Raw genomic sequence first — 26,668 nt, 5'->3', positions numbered from 1 at the left:
CCAAACTGTTACTGCATTCATGTCAAATTGTTTTAAACCAGCTCCCATTAAAATATGGCTTTTTAATTTTGAATCTATCCTTTGAATACTTTTTTCCACATTAATACTGAAAATAAACAATGATTGAAAATGTTACTGTATGGATCAGGCCAAATTTTAGTTTTAAGAGTGTTTTAGTTTTACTTGTTTATAGAAAATTGTATAATTCAGTATGAAGTAATACTGCACTGTGCATGTATACAAAATTATTATTTATAATGACAAGTAAAGAAAATATATCCAATATATAGTCACTAAAGGAGCTTATTATTTCTATATATGTTCAATAAATGAGCATGAAAAATGTAGTTGGATATACCAAATTCTTGCAGCATCTTGGATTCACATTTCATTTAATTCTAAATGTTATGTGGTAGTGTTAAAAAATGTAGAGTTATCACCTAATTCTGAGATTCAGTCAATGTTATTTTAATAGCAGAGAACTGGAATTAAATTTATATGTAGATTCTGACTTTCAAAGTCTTTAAGGTCAATGTCCTACTAGAGAATGTTTCTCACATGCAAATATTAAATCCAATAGTCAAGCTAAAGTTCTAAAGCTAGATTATCTTTCAAGATTAACAAGAATAAATAATACTTTCATAAATTTAAAATATCTTCTCATTTAGAAAGTTGGAAAAATTTTAAAAAGAACATTTGAAATAGATTAAAACAAGAAAAACATAAAACAGATATTCCAAAAATTAGGGTTTTTAAAAGATTTATTAATTTGAGAGAGAGAGAGAGGGAAAGAGAGAAAGAGATGATACTTTGTTGTACTTATTTATGAATTTTTCAGTTGATTCTTTTATGTGCCCTGACTTGGGATTGAACCTGAAATTTTGGAGTATCGGGATGATGCTCTAACCAATTGAACTAGCCAGCCAGGGTAAAAAAATAAGTTATTGTTAATGCAGTCAAGTATACACATCCACACAGAATAGTACAGTACATGCATAGAATTAAGCTGTGATGATAAATGAAACTATTACATTTTTAATAAGCATATCTAAACTATAAATCAAAACATATATGATTTCTTTAAAAAATATCCTCTTAGAACAAAAGTTCTTATTCCTAAGGGACCTCTGAACATACTCTAGTAGTTCAAAAATTCTTTTGAAGTGATGTATAAAATGTGTGTACATATTCATTCATCTATTCATTTTTCTGGGAGAGGATAGATTCCATCATATTTTCATAGGGACCCATGATCCCAACAGGGCTAAAAATGACTGTAGACATTCATACTCTAATGCCAGCAACACTGTCATCTTACAAAAGATTTTCAGGACTATGATTGAGGAACTAGCTATGGAACTTGATGCCCACTCCATTAATTCATCAATGATGACAATTCTTGAGTCTTATGTAGATGTGGCTTGAATATAGACAAAAAATATGAAGATATGTTTAAGAAATGAAGAAAACACTTCAACTTACAAGAAATAAAATTAAAGTTGACTATAATGTAAAAAAACTATATAGATAATTAATTGTCTTTGAAGACAGGTCAAGCCAGAAGGTATACAAAAGCCACCTAGTAATAGAGGTAACCCTTGATGACTATTCAAAGTAGTGGCAGGAGCTTATTTTAGTGTAAAAGTTCCAATGGGTCTGAACAAAATAGTAAATACTATATAAAACACTTACATATAAAATATTCTTGCCCTATAACATGTAAACATCCATACATGAGTATCTTAGCTTGATGTAAAAGCTCCACAGAAACACAACCACCTGGACTTTCTTTGATTCTTATAAACTGATTCAAGTATACCAAGCAAAACAATATTTAACCAGCCATGTTTTATTTGAATCACTGGCTTATTATGTGAAGCAATAAAAATACAATAACTTTTCTTTTATCTGAAAAGGGTCCTTATCCACAATAACCTTGAGTCTCCGCAGCCAATTCTGGCCTCATTGAACCTCTGCAGTGACTATTCATCTATATCTATATAGGAAAAACATACCCTGTAATATGGTCCCAGGGTACTCAGATGGCCATGATCTGAACTGTGCTTGGTCCCATGAAGCTGGACATACAAGGCTAAACTATATTTACCTGAGAAGTAACTTGGTTCACAGGACAAGACATTGCCTTGAGCGTTAGGAGGCCCAATGAGCTATGGCCAGTCATTTGTCTTCATTATGCTCTCATTAACCCCCATTAAAAGGCAGTCAGACACTCCCAGAGTTGTTGAATCCAAGTACTAACAGTGTTTGAGATGGTGCTAGGAAAACTACCATCATGTATCATTAACGTATTTTAACTTCCACTTGGTAAATTTGAGCAAACGAGCTCATTCCTACGTTGGAGGTCATATTCATCTGTAGGTTGTTATTTGAAAATATGAGCAAATAATAAAAGTAGTCACATTGATGTGGACGATAGCTTGGCGTTCGGATTCTAGATTTACAACTACAAGCTTAACAACTCTAGCAAAACCTATTCCCCTTACATAAACTCAGTTTCAGCACCTAGGAATTGAAGGTTTTAAGCCAGATAATCTCTCATGAACACCTTATAATGCTAATCTGCTGATCTGTTCAAATTCTTTTTTGCAGGGAACAACACTTCTCTGTAAACATTCTCAGATTTCCCTCATTATCACAGACAGTACTCACTCTATTTATAAAATAAAAGTTAACAGTGGGGGAAGTAGTGCCATTTGACTTCAGTGCCACACTGGCCATTGTTAAGTCTGCAATTGAAGGAAGAATCGTCACTCTGTAAAGCAGAACAGCTGGATATAAAGCTGGGCTGGACCATGATGGAACAAGAATTGCTTAATTATCCTTTCCATCAAGTTAATTTTTCCCCTTTGGCAAAGTAAACAAAGGCAATTCTGCTCTTGTTTTGGTTGTCTGTGACCTGCTCTCCTTGACCTCCATCCTTCTGATTCCTTTCTATTCTTGCCTCCCTCTGCCTTGCTAAGCCTCCCACCGAAGGCTCCCTTGACATCATTAAAAAAAAAATCTGACCAGGTCACAGGCATGAAAAATAGCCAAAGTTCTAAATATGAACTGACTAGGAACTCTATTAAGGGTTCATGAATAAATAAGGAAGAATACAAGTGTTTTATTTAAACTTTGGTTTAATTACATCTGATAATGAAATTTTGTTGTGACTGTACTACTGAGGGGACCTTCTCCAAATGAGAAACGATGAGGGCTTTTTTGCCCCTAACTCTGAACAGGGTTACAACCTAGCAGCTGGCAACTATTTCTTAGTTATTTTATTTCAGGGAGAAGTTGAAAAAGTAGACAGAACCTGTCTCCAGATTTATAAATGCTTCCCCTTCTGGGCTCAGGCTGTTGTCAGCTAGATAGATGGAGAGCGTGGCTGAGATGCCAGGACCTCATGCTGCTGAGAGCCAGAAACTTCCTGCAGTCCTCAAGGCTTGAGACATAACCCACCCCATTGGAGGAAAACTTAAGTCATTTTTCCCAAGTGATGAGACTTTTGTGGATACTAAGATAAGCATTTGATCTCTTTCTGAGAGTCTCATTTTATGTGAGCTTCAAAGACCTGGGCAACTGCTCACAAGCACCTATTTGTTCTTCCCACCTAGAAGAATCCACAAACCCATGCAAATGAAAATGGATGTGTTTACTTTTTTCTGTTTATTTTTACTCAGCTTTTGCACATGCTATTGAATATAGTTCTATAATTTTGATGGCTGCTGAATTGTTTATTATATGCATCTACCACTAGAATTTTTACTAGTGCCTCTTTTATCAGACATTTGAATTGAATTCAATTTCCAGCCATTCTAAATAACCCTGTTGTTGTTGTCTTGGGTTTCCCTAGGCTAGATTAACTCCATTCTCCTTTCTGTGACTTATTCTCCACCCACTCCTATGTGAGATTTCGATCTCTCTAGAGCTAGAGTAGCTAGAAGAGAAACAATCTATGTCAGCTACACCTTACAGCAGAGAGTGCCCCATCCATATCCCATTGGACTACCCCTGAGATGAGATGAGTTCTCAGACTCTGAATAAGGGTATTCTTGCCCCAGATGAGCCAGAAGTACCCAGGAGCTACCCAACTCCTGACTCCCAAAGGATTCAGGAGCTAAAACCCCGGTTTCCTCATTCCTCAGGGAGACATCCCTTAGAGGATTGGCATCCCAGTGCCCCTCAACAGTAACCTGCTCACTAATGTACCCCCTATTGCCTGTTTTCCCTTCCCTGTCTCACTTCCCATCTCTCGCCTGTGTTTCTTGGGATCAATTCCCAAATAAACCAATTGAACCCACATCCTTCTCTTAGAGTTTGTTTTTGGAGAACCCAAACTAAGACAATCAAAATAGTCATTAACCTGTTTCCTGCTATTTGGTAGAAAAAATATGAATGTTCATCCTACTCTCTTGACTCTTGTATCATGGTGCCTTTTATTAGGAAACATTGGGAAGAGTATCTGCCACCTGACATGGAGAAGTTGGGGAAAGAGGTTGCCATGTTATGCACCATATAACAATGAGAGCTGGGCCACAGATTATAGGTGAGGAATGAGCCCTGGGCAATCACCTACACTGCTGGCCAACAGACATTAAGGTAGTCTATCAAGAGAGTTCCACCTACCAGTAGAGAATTAATATTCTATTATGATAAAAGAAATCTATCAGCTTCTTTGTCTCAGAGAAGTTATTTGGTGGTAACATTTACAAAGATATCTTGAAGTGTAGAGTGGTATAAAGGCAGAGATTCACTGCTGAAAGCAAAGGGAACAAATACAAGCCATGGATGAAGTAAAGATGAATAAAGAGTTACTTGATAGCACTGTAAGAGTAGAAAGAGGACAAGAGATAGTGAAAGTATTGGATACTTCTTGAGCTGATGACTGTTGTTAAAGTTCTGAGTTTCCAGAACTGCTTGAATTGTTGTTGCCTTCCAAATAAATGATCCAGATATAAGGGTGATGAAATGGTTTCTTTACTCTCTGATTTTTCTACCACCTGAGGTGACCTCAACATGTGTTGCTTTTATGTAATTCAGCTTGTGTCACTTTTCCATAATTAAAAAGAGTTTGACCCACCTTGGCCAGTATGGCTTAGTTGGTTGGAGCATCTTCCTGTAACCAAAAGGTTGCAGGTTTGATTCCTGGTCAGGGCACATACTAGGTTGCAGGTTTGATCCCCAACCCCCAGCCTAGGCATGTGTGGGAGGCAACCAATTGATTCTTCCCTCTTGCATCAATTTTTCTTTCTCCCTTCCTCTCTCTCTAAAAGCAATGAAAAAATGTTCTTGGGTGAGGATGAAAAAAGGAAAATGAAAAGGGGTTTGACTCACTTTGTGGTTCTTGAATGTTTATATTTAATTATAATGTGTATATATACTTTAAACATTTGTAAAGTATTATTTTTTCTACAAATATTATTTTGAGAAGTATGTCATTCATTTAGAGCCATTAAAAAACTCACCTTTTTAGTCATTTAAAATATTTAGCACCCTCATGAAACTTGTTCAGAGATAGAAAGATACTGGACCAAGAAACTTAGAGAAAGTTAAAGAGGGGAACTGCCTGATCATGCAGAATAAAGCCAGTTCAGTAAATTTCATTTTCAACAATGAACCTTGTGGGGAAAAAAAAAATCAGGTGACATCTGGTATTACAGGAAATGGGGTGTATACAAACATTGGTATGATGAGAGCAATGTTTTGCCTCATAAACTGAGGAAAATGTATTAAAACAAAGTACTGTACCATGCTGTCTTATGAGGACCTTGAGAAGTATACTAAGATTAACTGAAAGGTGTTATTTTCTATTTCTAGGAAAACTTTATTTTAATTTTCTACTAATTTAGACAAAGTTTAGCTTTAAGTTCTAGAAATCATTATTATAGTCTCCTAATGCAATCATTCACTATATTAGTCTGCTAGGCTGCTGTAACAAAAATGCATAGCTGAGGTGACTTAAACAACAGCAATTTATTTTCTCATAGTTCTGGAGGTAAGAGATCCAATATCAAAGTACTGGCTATTCAGTTTCTGGTAATGGCCCTTTATCTGGTTTTCAGAAGGCGGCCTTGTTACTGTGTCCTCACATGGCCTTTTTTCAGTGTGTATGTGTGGAGAGACAGAAATTGAGATCTCTTTTTCTCTTCCTCTTCTTAATAAGAACACTAGTCCCACCATGAGGGCTCCACCCTCAAGACCTAATCTAACCTTAATTACCTTCCAAAGACCCCATCTCCAAAGACCAATACATTGGCTAGGGCTCAATCTATGATATCTGTGTTTTGGGGGAAACAAATATTCTGTCTATAACACTGATATATACATTTGTTCTCATGGCCTTTTGAATGATTTATTTAACTTTTGAATGTTAGATAATCAAACTGGTATTCCTGCTGCACATCCAAACAAAGTCTCAAACTAGATTTAGAAATGAGATCTTCTCTAAATACAAGGTTTTTTTTCCCCATTCCAATTCTCTTGAGTCAGTTTTCATCAACCTTTAAACTGTATCAAGTCAGTATTTGGATAGTATGGATAGAAGTGATAAGGGAATCTGTGGTAATAGTGGTATGAACACTTGATAATTGGCATTAGAGTTGGCCAATCAGAATGAGATGTCCACAGCTTTGGGGCAACGTCCTGGAGCCCACTGGTGTGCCTGAGATGGCAGGGTAGTAGTGAGGATTCTTACTTGCAAGGAGGGGAATTAAATCACTATTTGCTTAAAAAAAAAAAAGAGTCAATATTCAGGTCATTGAAAAAAAAACAACTTGCAGCAATGCCAGGGTATAGGGGCAGAATATAAGTTCTGTTTATGGTAGAGAACTATACTGATAAGTTTAAAAAAGATAATAAGTAGTTTAATAATCAACAAACTCTGATGTTCTAATATTGGTTGAAAGAATGAGAAGTAGCTTTGCTGTTATAGACCCAAAGAGTCTACCCTGCTGGGATAGAATTATCCTAAAACACATTTGTGGTCACCTCTTTTTTTTTTTTTTTTTTTTTTTGGTGACCTTACCTGATAAAGCACCATAGCAAATAGAATCAGCAAACACCTTAGGTCGGTAGTACTTCTGTCTGGAGCACTGCATCCTACTGAGGGCAGCATCACATCCCTGCCCCTTTGTCTCACACACACTATTGTACTGCTCCCTGCGTCATTCTGAGGTAACACTTCTGATCGGGGTGCCTGTATTAGCAGATGAAGTGATGGCCCCATAGTCATCAGCTGTGAGATGTAAGGGGACACCAGATGAAAGCATCAGTTCCAAAATATCCACCTTGTCCTCTTATTGTTCCCAGGGGACATTTCATTCTTTTGTGACCTGAAACTTCTGTCTTTTGGGATTTTTTAGATCTTTTTGGAAGGATCCTGCTTGGGGTCAGGTTATTGTAATGACTTGATAATCAGTTGCTGGAAATGGGTCTGAAGCCAGCTGAGAAAAAGAAAAGAATGACGCTGGGCAGAGACCAAGAGGAGGAGAAGGACCTTAATTTAATAAAAGACACAAGAGAGCATGAAAGCAGCTTACGTTGATCCTCTAACCTGGAGAAGTACTAACTGGAGTCACTTTTAGGGGAAATCTCTATTTGTTGTTTAGAAGGGGCAATTGGTGGGAGGCTGCTGAATTACAGGGTATGTTATTTACAGTATTAATATTTTCCTAAAGAGTTGCAGTCATAATTTTTTGTAAAAAATTTGAACTTATAACTCTTCATTGAAGATAAACATAAAGAAAAGTAAAGCTAAAATATATTGAATTTGTTAACTAAAACCCATCTGTGTGTACTTTTTTTTCTGTGTCTAAGTCAACTTTCATTTAAACTAGGATTTCTAAAATTTCATGTGTACATCTTGGTAAATTATCACAAATTGAAGATTTCTATATAACCAGCGCCAGTTCAAGAAACAAAACACGTCCAGCCTCCGGGAAGCCCTGTTCATCCCTCCTTTCAGGCACTGTCCTCACTCCAAAAATACCCGCTCTGACGCTCAGTGACCTGCATCAGTTCTTCTGTTTTCAGACTTTCTATAAATTGAATTACCCACAATATGTGCTCTTCCATGTCTAGTGTCTTTTGCTCAACATTACATTGGTGAAATTCATTCATATTGATGCTTATAAAAGTGGATTTTAACTGCATTATGAACACTGGCCACGTCACCAGATCCTATGGTGAATTTTATCTGAAGTGTGAAAATAATATTTTTTCTCCTTCCAACCCTCATTCCCTGCCTCCCCATGCTTTGTGGTTCTTAAGTCTTAGGGTACCCAGGAGGGCTCTTTAGCACTCAGACTGTTGGACCCTCCCCCAGAGTGTCTGATTGCATAGGTCTGGGGTGAGACCTGAGAATTTGCATTTCTAATGAGTACCTGGGGGATGCTGATCCTACTGCTCTAGGGACCCCTCTAAGAACTACACTAAAATATATTGAATTTGTTAACCAAAGCCCATCTGTGTGCATTTCTTTTCTATAAGTCAACTTTCATTTAAAGTAGGATTTTTAAAGTGAGTATCCTCATTTGACCTGCATATGTATTTTCTGTTGCCAAGAGCACCTGTCTCACATGTGGTAAGGAAGGACACAAAGCTCGAGTGCTAAATCTGTGGAGACTCACATCAATATATGAAGATGTAAGAGCCATTTTTAGAGCATCCCCACTTTAATATTAGATATACTGGATCTTACTGTTTAAAAATCTGAAAATAGTTGCAGCTTGACTATTTACCATGCTTGACTATATCCAGAAAAAAAAAACCCTGCCCAAGTATTGAGAAAGGTCCAGGTTTTATCACTGTGCTTCCATCAAATCCTGCAGGCAAGAGCTCCTAAAGAATAAAGCTCTACAATGAAAAGTAATAAATCATAGCTACAATGTATTCCTCTCAAGCTAGTATTAGACCGCTGTCTGATACATTAGCCCCCAGATACATAGGGCCAGTGAATCCTTGGAATGTTGCCAGTCTGAATGACATGTTCTGGAATGGTAAAATATGTGCTGGGTTTCATAGACTTAGTACCCCAAAAAAAAAAAGTAATATTTCTCATCAATAATTGTTGTATTGACTATATGTTGAAGGTTTTATATTTTGGATATATTGGTTCAATAAAATATATTATTAAAACAATTTTTTCCTTTTTAAAATATGGTTATTAGAAAATTTAATTATGTATATGACTCTAATTTGTGGATCACATTTATTCCTTTTGGACAATGTTGTTCTAGAGAATTTAGTATTAGCCTGACTTATACAAATAATTAATGACATGCTTGAAGGCCAGAGTTATGAGGATGGGAAATTGCAACTTTCCAAAGAATGGTTCATCAGAAACTAGAAAATCACATTAGGTCAATAGGAAGTATCTACAAATGCTAATAGGGATCCTGGGAAGAAAAAGAGTCTAATCAGTTATAATCAAAGAGAGGATGTTCTAAGAAGGAATTAGAGAAGAGAATTATAAATTTGTTAAAAACTACCACACTAAAAAAACTACTTATACTCAAACAATATCCAGTGATTGAAATTGTTTGCTTTATGTTGATTTGACCCAAATTTTTTATCCTGGCATTCAGAGTTCTCTACAATCAGGGCTCCAACTTAGCAACTAGTTAATGAGTGGATGGATGGATCCAACATTTAAGCCACATGGATCTATTCATTGTATCTAAAATAAGTTTTTTGATATCTTGCTTCTAATGTTTCATGGATCCTCTTCTTTCTAACAAAAATAGCTACTTTCTACTTCAGTACATTAGTGCATCTTTCAGATCCCACCTCAAATCTCATATTCTCTTCTTACATTTCACAGATAAGTTCAGGCCAGAGATGCTGCTTGACTCCAGCCTCCCTTGATATGTCTCAGTGTAATCTTTCCTTGGTATTTGTCATTCTTTCTTTTGTTAGCTGTCTTGCATCCTAGCTTTGTGGCCTCAGAACACTTACCTTATTGCTCTGCTTTACCATGCTTGTCTCTAGAGTGGAATGATATTGTATTTATATTATAAATTAGAGTTGAATTAGTGAAAGCATGAAGTTCTTAGAGTAGAATCTGATATCTAATTAAGGGTTAGATAAATATCAGGTGCTATTATTATTGTTGTCAATGATATTAGCTATGTAACACATAGTGCATATTTTATTTTTCCATCTGGATTGTAAATTCCTTGAAAGGCAAGAACATATTTTCTTTTTAATATTGCAGAAGGTATTACAAAAAGTTAAAACCCAATAAATATCCATTGATAATCATAATAAACACTGATGCATTTTAAATGGCATTTTCTGTAGGTCAGACTTTGCACTAAACACTAAGGTTACAATGATGGACAACTCAGACACTGTCCCCAACCCTCACCATGAAACTTAAGATGTAATGGAGGGAGATGGACAAAAGATAAGTATGTAAAAGGAAAAAGAGGTATACATAGTGACAGGTAGCTGTGTTATGAAGTAATGAATAGGAGGCAAAGATGGAGGTTTAGGCTCTACCTAAAAATGTGAGCAAAGAAGGCTGGGATGAGACCTAGGCACAGTGAGGAGGGCAGATCCTGTGAGATGCAAAAGGAGGGATGAGAGAAACTGTAAAGCTGTACCTTACAGGTTATAGTTAGGTCTTTGCATTTTATTCTGTGGAAGCATAAAGGCATTGTAAGAATTCAAGAAGGAGCGGGCTGTGATATGTTTATTTTATTTTGTCTGGTAATATCAGTAGACCCTAGGAGCTGTCACTTTTTACTTTATTTTTAAATGAGATCATATTCAAGTATGACATTAATATGACCATGAACTTCAACTGTATAAGGTTAGCTGATTCATATAGGGTTAATACATATACTCTTGACCTTGGACTTATTGAAACCAGCTGTCTGTATAACACATGATTATGTGAAATCCTAGACCAAATATAATAAGATATCTGCCACTGGGAAAACCAATAAGCAAATTCATGAATCAGAGCTATGTTTGAGCCTCCATTGTGACACCTTCACAATTTATAAGCTTATGTAAAGACCTTGCTGTTCATGACAGGTGTCACTCTTGAGGGAACCACTTTAAATATGATTTTGAATAAGAGAATATATAAAGAATAAAAATATCATAAAATTTTTAGAGCGATTCTGATATAAAGCCCAGAATATAAAAATCTAAACATATCATTATTTAGTTCTAGGCATTATTTACTTTAAAAAACAGCAGGCAACTTAAAACATACTATTATTCTTGAAACAAGATAAATAAAACAAGTATTTACCATTTATTATTTCCTTGTGGGATTAGCTGACATTCCATAAAGACTTAATAATGTGTATGTGTTCAGAGCAGTCTCATGGCACAAGGGAAAAAAACAAAAACAAATGCAGATATTGGTGGGTTTTATTTATTTATTTTTCAAAAACTGAAAGCTCAGGTTTATTATTTAACCCTCAATACTTGTGTAGGTATCTCTGGGCAAGTTACCCAGTTGAGTCTTTGTTGCTTTAGTTATGCCATTGAGGAGGGAAAATATAACATCTTATTTCTGGAGGAAAAAAAACCTGACTAACTGTTCAAATGCATTTCCCTGATCTTAGTCTCACAGGAAGGAAGAACTCATAGGGCTCAGGAAGACCTCTCTTGTAGTCAGATGGGACCGGATGACTGAGTTCTGTCCCCATGGAAAGTGAGCAGTGGTGTTTGCCACTTGTAGGCCTGGCCATAAAAGCCTTCCACACAACTCTTTCTCTTTCTACCCTATTTGCTGACTGGATGTTAAGACTCAAGAAAACTTTGGGGACCACACATTAAAGTTCACAAGACTTTATCATATTAAGTCCCTTAATGACTGCATGAAATATGACAACTCACTGTGGATTTTATTAGGTAAGAAAACAAATTTCTCTTGTATCAGTTTGATGTTTGTGTTATAGAAGCTAGCATTGCTTAACATATATTCCATCTAAAAGAGTCATTGAAAAAATTAAATGTGATAATACTTGGTGACTATTGATCATTTTTAAAATTGACATTATTATTCAACATAACTATAGGATCTGTGAATAAAGTTCTTAGTACACACACTTTATTACTGCTGAAAGGATTTTCAAAATAAAGGAAGAACTTAGTAAGGTGACATGACAGAAAAGATATTTTGAGAATGAAGAAGAGAAATATAATAACTATTTTTTTTAATCTCCCTGCTTTATTCCCCCTTAAAACAGCAAAATATTCATGGGGATAACAGTCAAATTTAGTTTACCATGGGGTGATAGTTTATGGTCAGGAAAAAGTTATTTTTTAAAAAATTCTTTTCCTCCCAGAAATCCCATTATGTGGTCATAGAAGAAGATGGAATCTTTGGAGTGAGAATTATACTTAAAAACCCAGGGCATATGGTCACCATACGGACCACAAGTGAATTCCTGGTTTCTTTATATTTGATAAAAAAGAGAGAGTGTTGAGTAGGAAGCACGGTTCAGAGAGGAGACCCATTATGCAGGAGGAAGCAAAAAGCATTAGTGGAAATAGAAGAACTGATGCTTGTAAATTTAGGAAACATTGTCTCAGGGAATAAAACTGAAGCAGAGTCTGATATTCTCTTTTAACTTAACCTTGAAGGAAGCCCTGGGGAAAAATTGGTAAGGGGCTTTGACTCCTCATAAAGAGTGTTGTCAAGATGAGGAAGACATATGTGTGGAAGGGTTCACTTGAGCACCCCCTCGTGATCATGGTAAACATCAGTGTTAGGAAATGAATAAGCAGCTGTGGATCCAAGTTCTCTAGGTTGATCCATGACAGAGCTTCTTGTTAGAAGGAGCTCCAGAAAGCAGAAAGCTCCCATCTGAAGGAAGAGAAAAGATGGTTATTTTTTTCCCCCTGAAACTAAAAAGAAAGAGTTAAAGCAACCCAGTGCTTGGTGCTTGAAGTAGTTTAAAGGCCTTAATTGTCTGCTCTGAGGAAGAGGTTGACAGGGATGTTTTCTCATTATATGGTTAGGATAGAGTTATCGAGTGAATATTTAGTAATTGATTTTGCTTCAAAATGTGGTCCGTTTAGTTAGATAACATTGATGGATGGTTGCAGTAAACTGAAGCAGTTTTATATCATTTGAAATATGTCTTTTGAAAGTCTTAGATTTTTATGAGTCTCCAAATATCAGAGAAACATCATAAATCATAGATCAAGCTGGGATACATGCTATCTTACACAGGTTTGAGTTGGATCTCAGAACAGGGGTGTGTGTGTTGTTCTCGTGCATGCACACATGTGAGTATTACTATCCCTTTGCCTGAGGAAAATAACCTGTTTTCCTTTCCTCTTCAGCATGGCATATCTTGTGCAAAGTATCAGGGCCAATTTCTAAATGAAATGGGAAGACAAACTTTCCATTAAATGCCATCAACGTTTATTAGAAACCTTGTCTTTGTATTTGATTTAAAAAAGTGCCAGTTTTTGCTCCTAGCTAGACAATTATTTCCTTCTTTTGTTAGCTGTTCTGAGACATTCACTGTCTCTCTTCCTCTTTGTCTTAAGAACTATAACTCCCTGGGGAGAGTAGTGGGAAGAATAGATGGCAGCAAACATCATCAGGAATGAGGAAGGACAACACGTTTCTACACATGAAAATCTGTTATCCAGAACTATGATAGAGTACATAGAATGTTTAGGAGAATGTTTCCTCAATGACATTGTACCACCATTAATTTAAGAAACTCAGACTTTGTTTTTTAAAGTAATTTTACCATTGCTTATTTTGTATTATAATAGTATGATTTATTGAAATCAAAACTTTAAACTATGTTCTTTAATTCTTTTGAATAGGTGTGGAACTTTTTGTATTGTTAGCTTTTTTGTATAAAAATTATATTTTGTTAGCTTTTAAAAATATTCTATATAAAATAAAATAAAACAAAAATTTAAATTAAGATTTTGTCAATGTTGAAAATGCCTTATCCTACCATCTCCCTGAGCTTCTCAATGCAAGGTAGCATGTTTAAGGCTCTGTACTCTAGATACTACTTAATTTTGTTTAATCTTGTAGTTTTCAAAATATTTTTTACTGTTGAGCTATTTTATCAAGATACATTTATTAATATCCTGAGTGATACTATAAAATTTTAAACATAGGGCTGTCTGAAAAAGAACCCCATGTTGCTTATACATTGAAAGTGACCTTTTTAACTTTGCCATTATCTTGTGCCTTTGCCCGGTCCACTTATGACCATGTGTGATTCCAAATGAATTGCTGCCATGACCTGTTTTTTAGTGAAGTCATATCTTTTGTAGTAGCAAAAGCAGTCACCTTCAAAATTAACTCTGAAAATCCTTAAAACATCTTTAAAATGCAGTAACCAGTTTTTAATTCATATATTAATATATATTTGACTCCAATGCATATTAAAATTTTGGAATCATCAAACTAGCCTAAAAGACATTTCATAAAAAAATAGCACTTCGTTAACAGATATTCTGAATCTATCCAGATTGCCTAGAAAACACCATCTGTGGGATTATTGTAAAGAGTAACTCCAAAGATTATTTTTTTACTAATTATCAAGAAAGTGACAAGGCCAGGAAAAAAATGATACTCTAAGAATAGTACATTTTTAGGGATCAAAGTTCAAGAAACATTTTTGAGTACCAGTGAGAGATATAATTTGGATTTGCAGACAGAAAAGAATTCACACATCTTGGTTTCCCCAGTCTCAATATGGTCAATTGTTACTAGTAAAATTATAAATTGTGCCCTTATCACTCTCAAAAATATGCTCATTTTGAAGATATCTGATTATTATTAGGCCATGCTGACAAAAGCATCCTAAAATATGGACATATAGGCTTTCCATTCTAGGTCTTATCTATACAAGAATAAAACACAAAGCAGGTAGAAGGTTCTACAGAGGGACACAAGGAAAGTCTATGGCTGGTATTCAAGCCACCAGCTATCAAATCCCTGTTGGTGTATGAGGTCTAGGAAAAGTCCTTAAGTGTTCTGCTTGCCTGTACCATTTACTACAGTTGTTTTTAAATACTCAACTGGCATATGCCGCTCTGGTACACTAGAAGGAGTTCACTTTCATGATCAGGTACTGGGCCACCTTTGCTGTTAAATATTTAGAACATTACCTGTGATTGAGCTTCTCTAGTCTTAATGCACATATCCATAGATATAGTGATTGGGTGATATTTCAATGAGATATGGGAGTCCTACTTGGAGGAGTTACAATTCTAAAACCAGCACATAAATTTAATAATAACAGTAATGTAAAAAATGTTTTCAATACATGTTGAAATTTTACTATGCTTGAGAAATTATTCTAAGAACTTTAAATATATTTAATCTTTTATTTTTCGCAACCCAATATATAAATACTATTATCTCACTTTACAGGAAAAGAAAACTGAGGCACAACCTAAGAAAGTTACCCAAGGTTACATGGCAGTAGTGATGTAAATTCAAAATAAATTGTGGCTTTTGTAGGCTGCATGGCTCATGCTATAGAATTAGAAAAGTAGGCCAGTGAATCTGAAAACAGGTCACAGAGATGTTCATATTAATTTAAACCTACCTAGCTCTAAATTTAGGTTCAAAATTGGGTGTTGGGCAAAGGGGCTACAACCCCTCCAAGTAATTGCTATATCCTGGTCTGTTTGATTTTGTTTTTCTAAGCCTCAGCTACCAAATCTTCAGAAATGTGTTCCAAGAGACTATATAACTGAACTGTTACAAATACATAATTGTAGCCACACTTAATTTGTAAGGAAAAATAATATATATGAAAATGTAATTGGAAGACACCTGCTACTTGTCTCCTAAAGCCAGGTAAGAGTATTTTAAATTATACTAAAAGTAGATAAATATTTTAACACTATAAAGTAGGTAAATGATTTCATTTACTTTTACCTACTCAATCCAAATTCATAAATGCATAATAAAAGCATTTGAAAAAATTTCCAGAAAAACTTTAGAAATAAAGCATAAATAATGAGCTTCAGCCATGGTAAATAATCTATACACATTTATCACTTAGAAATGATGCTTATTTTGTCCTCTTATAGGGTAAGAATATCCAAGTCTGAAAATGAATACATAGGGAAGTCACTGGCTTAACTTTATCTTTGTGCTTTTTCTGCATGATATTTTGAGGAAAATTTGCTCCTGAAACAGGAGAGTCATATAAGGAAATTTCCTCTATTAGGAGCCTTAGTAATAAGAGTAAATCTTTTGGGAAAGTGGACATGATATTAGAATTATAAGAGGCCTGAAAAATAGTTTTGTTTCATTTGAATACTCCTATTTTCTCCCCCCTCCCTCCCTCCCTCCTTCCTTTCTTCTTCCTTTTTCTTTTTCTTTCTTTCTTTCTTTCTTTCTTTCTTTCTTTCTTTCTTTCTTTCTTTCTTTCTTTCTTTCTTTCTTTCTTTCTTTCTTTCTCTTTCCTTCCTTCCTTCTTTTCTTTTTTCTTTCTTGTTAATGGCCAAAATAAACTGAGGCCAAAATAGGCAGAGAAAATAAAATAGTGGCCCATTTAATACAACAATTTCTATATCTGATACTGAGGACTTATTATCAAGAAGTCACTGTGTTGGGCTTTGTATAGAACATGGAAATGAATGAAACTTGTACTTAATCTTAAGATATTTACATTCTAATGAGATAGATATGTCATGGACATAAGTACTATTTATACAAGGTACATGATAATTTTTAAAATTTTACAAAAGAGTTTGCAAGAAATAGTAAAACAGTTCACTATTTTAGGGGTTGAAGTGTTTGCTCAAATAGTTTGTGACAGAAGGACAGAAAGGAGATAAAAAGGATGAGAGAGAGGGAGGAAGGATACAATGGAGCAAAGGGTCTATGAAAGGATAAAATATTGGAAGTGAATCTTTGAATCCTGAGTAAAATAGATGTGACAGAATGACAGAGTGCTGTAGGTCTTTGGAAAACAACAAGTAAGTGAGTTGGGCTACTGAGCGGGGTATGTAGAAGCATGGACCCACATACAGAAATATCATGAATAACATGCAAAGGGGGTTGGGATTTATTTTTAGTGGGGTATATGGTTGGAAATTTCTGTGTACTCATTTCACTGCAGGACCTGGGTAGGGTCAAGGTTGTGATGTGGACCAAGCAGGCTGGCTCCCTTCTCTGTTGTTTCAAGGCCCTACACACCTAGATTGGGTCTCAGCTTTCTCACGCTGTGTACCTATGTGCATCATACCCACCAAGGCAAGAAATGCTCCTGCCCAAAGCAGGATGTGGAAAGCAGCGTGAGGGAATGAAAAAAACATGGGCTTTGGGTTCAGGCAGACTTGGTATCCAAATTCTGATTCTACCTTTTGGTTAGCTGGACCAGTTACGCAAATTTTCTGAGCCTCAGTTACCTGTGAAATTAAGATAATATTACTTACCTTTTAAAAACAATGAGGTAATACTTTACACCTATTGAACTGGCAAAAATTAGGAAGAACAAACACGACATTTGCTGATGGAAATACAAATTGTTATAGCCTTCTAGGAAAGCAATTTGGCAATATCTATTAAAAACACATACTTCTCAAAGCAGAACTCCCACTCCTGGAATCTTTCCTATGCAAATATGAGCCTTGCTTATAAGGATATACGGGCAATGACACCTATTGCAGCGTAGTTTGTATGGCAGTAGAGTGGAAAGAAAGTGCTTGCTCATTATAGGAGAATGGCTGAGTAAATTATAGTGACTTAAAGCTATGGAATATCTTGAAAATTTTAAAATAGATGAATTAGAGTAATAAAAAATGGCTCTGAGAAATACCCATAAAGTTCTGTGGCCTGTAACAAAAGAAGATACAGAAAAAAATGTGTATAATATGATACAATATTTATAAAATAAACAGGCATATTTAACAACGGCTAAAAATTTTGAGCTTCCCACTGTCTTGAAGTGTTTAAATTGATTTAATGTCCTGTGATCGAGGTATTATCATTCTTGTTTTACATATGAGCAAGTTGAGTTGCAGAGAACATAAGTAATTTTTCCAAAGGTCACGGAGGTCAAGGGAGAGCCAGAAGATGGACTTCAAAAGTTGAAATAAAAGGAAGGGAAGGGGAAAGTCAAGGAACATATAGCAAGGACTCATGGACAAAACCAAAGGGGAAGAGCTGAGGGAGGGAAGGAGGGAGGGGGCAAGGGAAAATGGTGGGGAGTAGGCAGAGACAAATGTATTTGAAAAAATAAATTAAAATAAAAAAATAAAGACTACATTCTTAATCACACATTATATTATTAATTTATATAACATTTTGCTTGTGCACATATATTCAGAAAACAATTCATGAAAAGACAATCTTCAAAATGTGAATGGTATTTATCTCAGGGTGCTGTGATTGCATGTTTGCTTACTCTGTTCCTTATACTCTTTTTCATTATTTGAGTTTTCTACAATGAACATATATTATTGAAAAAAATAAAAGAGTAATAAACTTCATTCATTTCAGAAAAACAAACATTTGTATGCATTTCTATTAGAATTTTCTTACAGAAACAATCATAGACATTTACAAAGTTAAAAGGATATTTCTGACCAGTATAACATTTAAAACTGACTCTAAAGAAAGGACTCAAAATGGAGACTGGGTACATATATTATGGAAGGTCACTTCTTGGAATATACAACTAAATGATGTTAGATTATGAAAGGACATGAAAAAATTCTATCTATAATAACAGTCTATTATTATATTTATAAGACAGTTTCAAAATGACACACATTGCAGAATACCCTAGAAAGCTAGAAAAAGACAGGCTATTTATATACCAGCATTTATTGCTGTGGACTGAAATTATTACAGGTGACATTTTTTATTTCTTTTGCTTATTTTTTATGTAATAAATGCTTATTAGTTTAAAACATTTTTTAAAAAAATTCTCACCTGAAGATTTTCTTTTTTTTTACTGATTTGTGAGAGAGAGAAGAAGGGGGGGAAAAGGAGAGAGAAATGTTGATGGGAGCGGGAAACATCGATCAGTTGTCCTCCATATACACACTCCAATTGGTATCAAACCCACAACCTCGGTGTATGCCCTGACAGGGAATTGAATTCACAACCTTTTTTTTGTGCAGGACAATGCTCCAACTAACTGAGGCACCTGGCCAGGGCAACACTTATTACTTTTAAAATAAGAAAATAAACACAAGCAATAAAAATGTCTTAATTTTTCCTCTAGTAAATCAACAAAAAGAAAGAAAGAAAGAATTTATCCTGACGAACTGATTATAGATACACACAAAGATTTATGGAAAATATATGCACTTCATTTCCTTATTACTTATAACAGAGAGAAAATTGTAAGTAACTAAATATTTTAACATTAGGACACTGGTTGTGTAAATTGTGGACGAACCATATGATGAAATATTATGCCTTCAGTGAAAAGTCATGCCTCTGAGGAAAATTTCAAGATCAGGGAAAATATTCATATTATATTGTTAACTGGCAAAACAGAGTAAAGACTTAAAAAAAATCTAATCCTTAAAGGAAAAATTGTTATGTTTTTTACCTTTTATACTTTTCTGTCTTTAAATTATTTTACAATAAATTTGTAGTATAAACAAAAAATAAATAATTGTTATATTAAAATGAAATAAAATACTATTGTTAATGAAGATTATGTAAACATATGTAAGATCCAGCTAAGGAGTCAACCTTGATGAAGTAGTTCTCCTCTCTCCACTCCCTATACAACTCTCTCTCCTTCTGGAGTCTTAGGTTACCCTTTTATAAGATATATCATACCTAAACATAAAGCATTAAGTATAGGAGACACCTGATATATCTTGGTTCTTTCCCTTTCACTGAACTGCCAGAGGGCAGTAGCTTTCATTCTACACTTCAGACTCTTGAAATTCAGAAGTGATGACCCAGGTGTGACCATGTATCCAGATACCCTACCAACTGCAGATCTAGGACAGGGGGCAGCTTTCTCTCACTTTTGCCAGTAGTGCGGGTTGGCGCTCAGTAGAGGGATAGTGGGTACCAAAAATAGGAAGAAAAATCAGCTTGGAAAAACCTGAGGGGAATTTCATGGCTGGCACAATGTTTTATTTTTCTCCAATTATTTAGACAAAGGATAGAGACAATGTTAAGAGCCAGCTGGAGCCCACCCCACTGACCAAGGCTTGTGGTGAAATATAGTTGGGAACATTTATGTTCATCTCTCATACATCGTCAAATCTGCTTCCTCATACAAAACTTTATCCTTTCCCTTTGTTGTCTTTGTCAAGGCTGACTCCTACTGTATCTTTCTCCCAACTTTACAGAAAATCTGACCTCCAAGAGGTGCTAGAATAAGGATTAAGAAATCTTTTGTCAGATGACATCCTACTTCATAAATACCTAACAGCAATGGTGTGACTTAGACAAAGCTCCAAAGGATAGCAGCTCATTGAGCATGCACCCGAGTATTAACTGATTTAGCCTTTAATAGTAATGAGCATAAGATTTGGTCTAGTTGACTTTCAAATTCAAATTGGGTAATTACATACTAAAACAGGAGAATGGAGATATGTTTAAACAGCAGTTTCTACCCCTCAAAGTACCTTGGCTTTGGCTGTGAGTGAGGATGAACTATTGAGTGTTGAGACAACTGAAACAAAGAGGTCTCCTTGAATTAACAAGATTGGCTATATTTCAAATGATAATAATATCTTTACAGCAGTTTCAAGTAGAGTACTTGATATTTCTAATATAAATTTTATTTCTGTGTTTACACTCCCTTTTATCTGATTGCCTCTGTATTTGGTAACTTAAATAGCCTTAACATTTGTGCTCCTGGGTTTGTTTTTAAGGATTTAATGGCAAAGAGCCATTAAATCAATATGTTTGCCAGTAGAGAAAGAAATCTCTCAATAGATAAGTGAATGCTATATTTTTATAAATAACCTTAGAACTTCTATTAATTTCTCAAGCCAGCTTTACCTTGGAGTTCATTTCAATCCAGTCCTGGCTGCCCTACCCTGGGCAAGCACACTGTGTGATTGAATTACTCATCAACCTTCCTCCTCTTCACACCCCATCCTCTCAAACTCAGTTCCTGCCCACCTGAGGGCTGTACTCATAATCAGAAAGAGGGGTCTTCAGCTTGTAACTCAAAATCCAGCTCTTCAGACACAAGCCACCCAGTGTCACCTCTTCTGTCAGCAGTTTCAACTGTAAGTAGTTATGTGAGGAAAATGGGCAATGAGCATCCATTCTGGGTACCCAATGGAAAACATGTCTAGAACATTTAAACAAATTCCCTGTCATAGAAGACATTTCCCCAGAAGACACTTCCTCTTGAAATTATTCAACTTTCACATATTTTTTTAGTATTAAAAAAAATCTTATCTCCCAAACCAAGCCACATTAGCCAGCTCTTGTTTGGTTTGCTTGTTTTCAGTCCTTACACTGTAGAAGCACTAGTTTCCCCTGGGAACCAAAGTTGTAACAAATGTAAAACCAGACAACGAACTAGCATAGCTGGAAATAACTGATGAGTCTCAAAAGCTATGGGAATTATATTTGAAAGAGAGAGAGGAAAAGCAAAAGGTACTTCATTAGATTGGTTGTTCCAAATCTAAGAAGATCCTGGGTCAGGATCAAAGTCTGGAAGCAAAGGCACAAGAGCAACGGCTCCTTCAGGACCTTTGGTCAGCAAACATGTTCTGCCATTCAAATTGAAGTGTGTAATATGCATTTTATAAGCGATCTTATAACTGCAGAACTTATAACTAGCTCAGTTGTCACCAAGGAGATATATTTCTGCATGAAACTAATAAGGGTGAATGTTTGAAATGAATCCTCAAGCTATATGACTGCCTTTTAACTTCAACTTGACCTCAATCTTGGGGAATTTCAATGGCGAATCCATTTCTTTTTCATTCTAATGATGTATCTATCAGTCAGGACAGCAGTCCCATAAGCCTTAGACACTTAGTCTAAGCTTTGGACTGATAATCAATTAAAAACAGTGCTACATGCTCTTTTAGATGGAAAAGGCAAAAATCATATCTGATATATCCTATTTATACTGAATTACATGCCAGTGGGGATTTTAGAACACTTTCTTTTCCCTAGATCAAGATATTAATGGATATTAGTGATTTATTTCTGTGAAATCCTTAAAACTTCACATTTAGTCATTATTAGGGAATTGCATTTATGATATGAGGCAGAACTCTTTGGAATTACCACCATTACAAGTTTCATGTAGAAAAAAATCCTAAAAGTATTCTGAGAAATTGATCCTGGCACAAGCAATTAATGGTGTGAGATCATAAAAGCAATAAACAGTGTGTTTCTTATAAAGGTGTGATATTCCCTAACCAAACAACTCAAGAGGAAAAATCTCAGCTTGAAACACTTAAATTAGATGATTGTTCTTGTTTCCTAAACTCTGCCATTCAACTTCATGACATTTAAAAAAAAATTCTATCACAGTTAAATGATTGGAATGTCCAAAATTATTTACTCAGAAGAAACATTATTTTCTGTCTTTTCACTCTCACTTGGTCAGGTTTATTCCTGTAAGATGACCTTGCATTTCTTATCAGAACCTGTGTGGATATCTGACATTATTTGCATTTTTATTTTAAAAAAGATTTTATTTACTTATTTTTAGAGAGAGGAGAAGGAAAAAGAGAGAGAAACATCAGTGTGTGGTTACCTCTCAAGTGCCCCCTATTGGGGACCTGGGTCACAACCCAGGTCTGTGCCCTGACTGGGAATCGAACCAGCAACCCTCTGGTTAGCAGGCTAGCACTCAATCCACTGAGCGACACCAGCCAGGGGTATTTGCAGTTTTAGATGTACCAGTTACCGAGGATAGATATACCAGATAAAACCAAGGATGTCAGAACACATACCTGAGTAGATGAAGGGAAGTGCTAAGGGATTCATTTAAAAAGTGGCGATGAACAAGAAACAGACCTACTGAAAATAACAGTGCAGATGATGTCAACTGCAGGCAGTCCCCACCGTCTCAGACTCCCTCACTACACAGGACACTTTATTTAGAAAGACCCATTTACCGGGAAACATGAAATGAATGATGCAAATAGCTGAGTATTAAAAATTTAAGACTAGTTTGATTTTTTAAATACCAACTCAAGGAGTAGCTAGTATCAGCTATCTAGTATGGGTTTATTTTCATATCATTTCAAACTGAAGAAATACATTCAGCGTATCTATCCAAAAGTTTCAAGTAGATCACATGATTTACCAGATGTTCATTATACAAATACGACAGAAGGATTTTTTTAGTAGTTATCAGTGAAAGATATAAAATAATATTAACTTTGTGAGATAAAGGGATTAAGAGCTACAAATTGGTAGTTACAAAAAAGTCACAGGAATATAAGGTACAGCATAATGAATATAGCAATAACTATATATGATCCTAGGTGGGTACTTAAAATATCAAGGGGACCATTGTGTAAAGTGTATGATTGTCTAACCACTGTGCTATATACCTGAAACTAATACAAAATAATAGTGAATGTAAACTGTAATTAACAAATAAAATTAAAAAATAGACACCAAATAATAAGTGTTATTACCTTTTTTCTGTAGGAATAGTTAACTTTATTTTTTCTTTAGATTATAAATATAATATATATACATATTATATGTAATATATACATATATAATATATACATATATATATTATATCTATGCCATCCACACATTAATGCCCTCACTATTTCTCTCTTATATTTTCTTCTAGAACCTAAATCAAATGTACTTTTTGCTTCTTCTGGAGATACTTGGGTCAGCAGCATTTCATCATAGTAACTGTCCTTAGAATGAGGAATAATGCTCCCGCCAAAGATTCATTTCTAAGGAGGCCTTTCAAAGATTCCTTCTTTCTTACATCTGGATAATGAAGCTCTCTGGTCTGGTGCTTTCCAGATGCCAACTCTTTTGAACTTATTCTTGATGAGTAGCTATAAATAGCAGAAATGCCTAATTCTGTTTAAATATTTTCTTGAAACATAATTTCTCCAATCATTCTCTTGTTTCACAAAGTTACTTTTTAGAGAAACCTCTGTAAATGTACACATAAATTCTGAACAGGCAGATAGGGAATAAAACAGAGTGGGTGAGGTCTTTGTATTGGAATAGAGATGCTTAAAGAAAATTAGGCAGACTTTGCTTACTGCTTCTTTTTCCATGTAAACAAAACCTAAATGGTCTCCTAAGAGTTTTTGATTTTTAGATGTAGTAAGTGGCCTCATACCTTCATCTTTACAGACTTCAGCTGCCTCTTCTGAAGCAGAGCTGTGCACAGTAGCAGCATTGACACCATCTGTAAGGCAGAAAAGAGAAACACTGTCTCAGAGTTAACACCGTCAAGCTGGAGCCTCCCGCCCGCCCTGCTCGCTCCCCGGCCCTCAGGAAGCATGAGCCTGGGGCACGTTCTAATACGCTGAACAGCGTCTGAAGGGGTTAGTGGCTGGTGATTCCCTTTTATACTTAATGAAACAGAAACTTTCAGTTAAGAGAGAACCCAATGAATTAAAAACTATTTTTTTTGGTTAAAAGTGCTATTGGTTGGTACTTTTCTACTTTGGTATTTTGCTTCTTCCCCACCTCTAGTAGAACGCTACATTGTTTTTCTTAGTAACAGATTATGAAAGAAAGTATGCTCTTGCAAGTTACTACAAAGTGCTCTTATGTGTGCATTTTTAAAACTGTTTTTTTCTCAGCACAGCAGTTGTGCTGCTCTAGCCAGCCTCCCACCGCAGGGTGCAGAGGCCCGGAGAGGGCGTCATGTGTAGGAGAGCAATGGAAGCCCCGGGAGATTTCACATCACCCAGCACAGCATGGGGAATGAGGAACTTGGAGATCGCTGTCCCCTTACAGCAACAATTAACCTCGGCAGAGGAGGTCTGTCTTCCCAGTATGATCGGCACCCCAGCAATTCCACTCACGTTTGGCCTCCGGGATGACAGATAATTAACTTACTAACATTAAAATGGTAAATTTAAGAAGTGAAAATTATCAAAAGCATTTGAAATGGTTAATACTTGACAACTGGAAAAGGAATACATATATATGTATTTTTTTTCATGCAGTAACAGGGTCAGGAGTTAAAGAATCATACATACATGCATGGCAACATGCATGTTTATCTACCATGGCAAATCATACATTTTCTAGTTTATCTGTTGTCTATAATGTATATGAGTATTGCTTTTAGGTCATGCTTTTATTGGAACAGAGAATAAAAAGTTTAGTAGAGGGCTAATTGAAGAGGATAAATCACTTTCTTTTGTTAAGTAACAATCTCCTATTAAAAATAAATAGAACAAACTATTAATCTTGATGTTACATCTTCCCATTTCTTCTCTTCACTGCAAAACTCCCTAAAAGAGCTGTGTCTGTTGCACTTCTATACTTTCTTACTTCACAGTGTCTCCATAAGCCACTGCAATTGGCTTTCGTACTCCTCCAGGAATTCTCCTATCAGAGGTGTTGATGAGCTCCCTTTGCCAAACCCAATGGTCAATTCCCTTTTCCATCTTCCTTGATTTCTCAGTAGCATTTCTTTACTCTGGTTCTTTCTGAAACACTTTCTTGTTGTGGCTGCTCCTTCTCACCTGTTGCCACATATGTAGATGTAATGGTGTCACAGGTCTCACTGTTTTCTTTATATGACATGTTCTTTCTAGCAAATATTATTCAGTCTCATATAATTTATATGCCAGTGACTCTCAAACCTGCATCTCTGTTCTACACCTCTCCTTAGAAATCCAGACTCATAGGTCTAACTGGCTTTTTGACATCCCATGTGGCTAAAAGTCCTCTCAAATTTACCATGGCCAAAACTGAGCTGTTAACGTTCTCAGCAGCAACTGTGCCCTGTGGCCAATCCTCCATCTATCATACGGGTAAGTCACCGTCACTTCCATAGCTACTAATGCTAAACACCTAGGACTTACTCCTCTTTCCCTCTTTCCCCAACTCTAATCCAGCAACATATCCTGTTACTTCTATCTCTGGAATGCAACACAATTCAGTCCATTTTTGTCACCATTTCAAGAAACCACCATCATTGTTTTCCTACTATAGTCTTCTAAGTGTTCTTGCTTTGGCTCTTTTGACCATCTTAACTGATAGGTAAAGCAAGCTTATTAAAGCATAGCTTATGTCTCATCACTACTTAAAAACTCCCATTGGCTTCTCTTTGTAGTTCTAATAAAATGAAATCTTATACAGTCAGAAGTAATCTGGTATCATGACTTTGTACCAGATTTCATACTTTGTTCCTCCAATTCACTGTGCTCTGGCCATTCTGCCTTCTTTTGTCAACATGCCAAACCCAAGCTGGCCAAGAGGCATTTGCATTATCTGTTCCCTCCATTTGAATGCACTTTTATCATCTCATCAGTTAGATTTCATTTTAATTATTGCTTCCTAAGGGAATCTTACCCAACCTAGCCAATGGAAGGTGGCCTTCACAGTATTCCTTCCGCATTATCTCATTTCTCTGCAAGGCATTTGTTGCCATTTTACACTTTTTTGTTGTTTATTGTTTACTTTTGGACTTGCCCCACCAGAATATAAGCTTCAAGGAAGCAGCGATATTGTCTTTATAGTTTACTGCTCTATCCCAGTGCCCAGATAGTGCCTGTAACCCTTGGCGTGTATTTGTTA

The 26,668-nt window shown here is 35.7% G+C and overlaps 1 protein-coding gene across 1 annotated transcript in view; it reads right to left on the bottom strand.

Moving 5' to 3' along the window:
- The window catches only part of MACROD2 (mono-ADP ribosylhydrolase 2), a 2,155,137-nt gene that overhangs the window by 82,389 nt on the left and 2,046,080 nt on the right, over nt 1-26,668 (bottom strand). Inside the window, exon 13 of the mRNA XM_054574077.1 lies at nt 24,249-24,317. Coding sequence (XP_054430052.1) covers nt 24,249-24,317 — 69 coding nt within the window. The remainder of the gene's footprint in view (nt 1-24,248; nt 24,318-26,668) is intronic.

Source organism: Pteronotus mesoamericanus, unplaced genomic scaffold (assembly GCF_021234165.1).
Source record: "Pteronotus mesoamericanus isolate MK-2021 breed Mesoamerican mustached bat unplaced genomic scaffold, CSHL_Meso_final contig_25, whole genome shotgun sequence".
Lineage (NCBI taxonomy): Eukaryota > Metazoa > Chordata > Mammalia > Chiroptera > Mormoopidae > Pteronotus > Pteronotus mesoamericanus.
The sequence above is the reverse complement of the archived record's forward strand: the minus strand, read 5'-3'. Positions and strand labels throughout refer to the sequence as shown.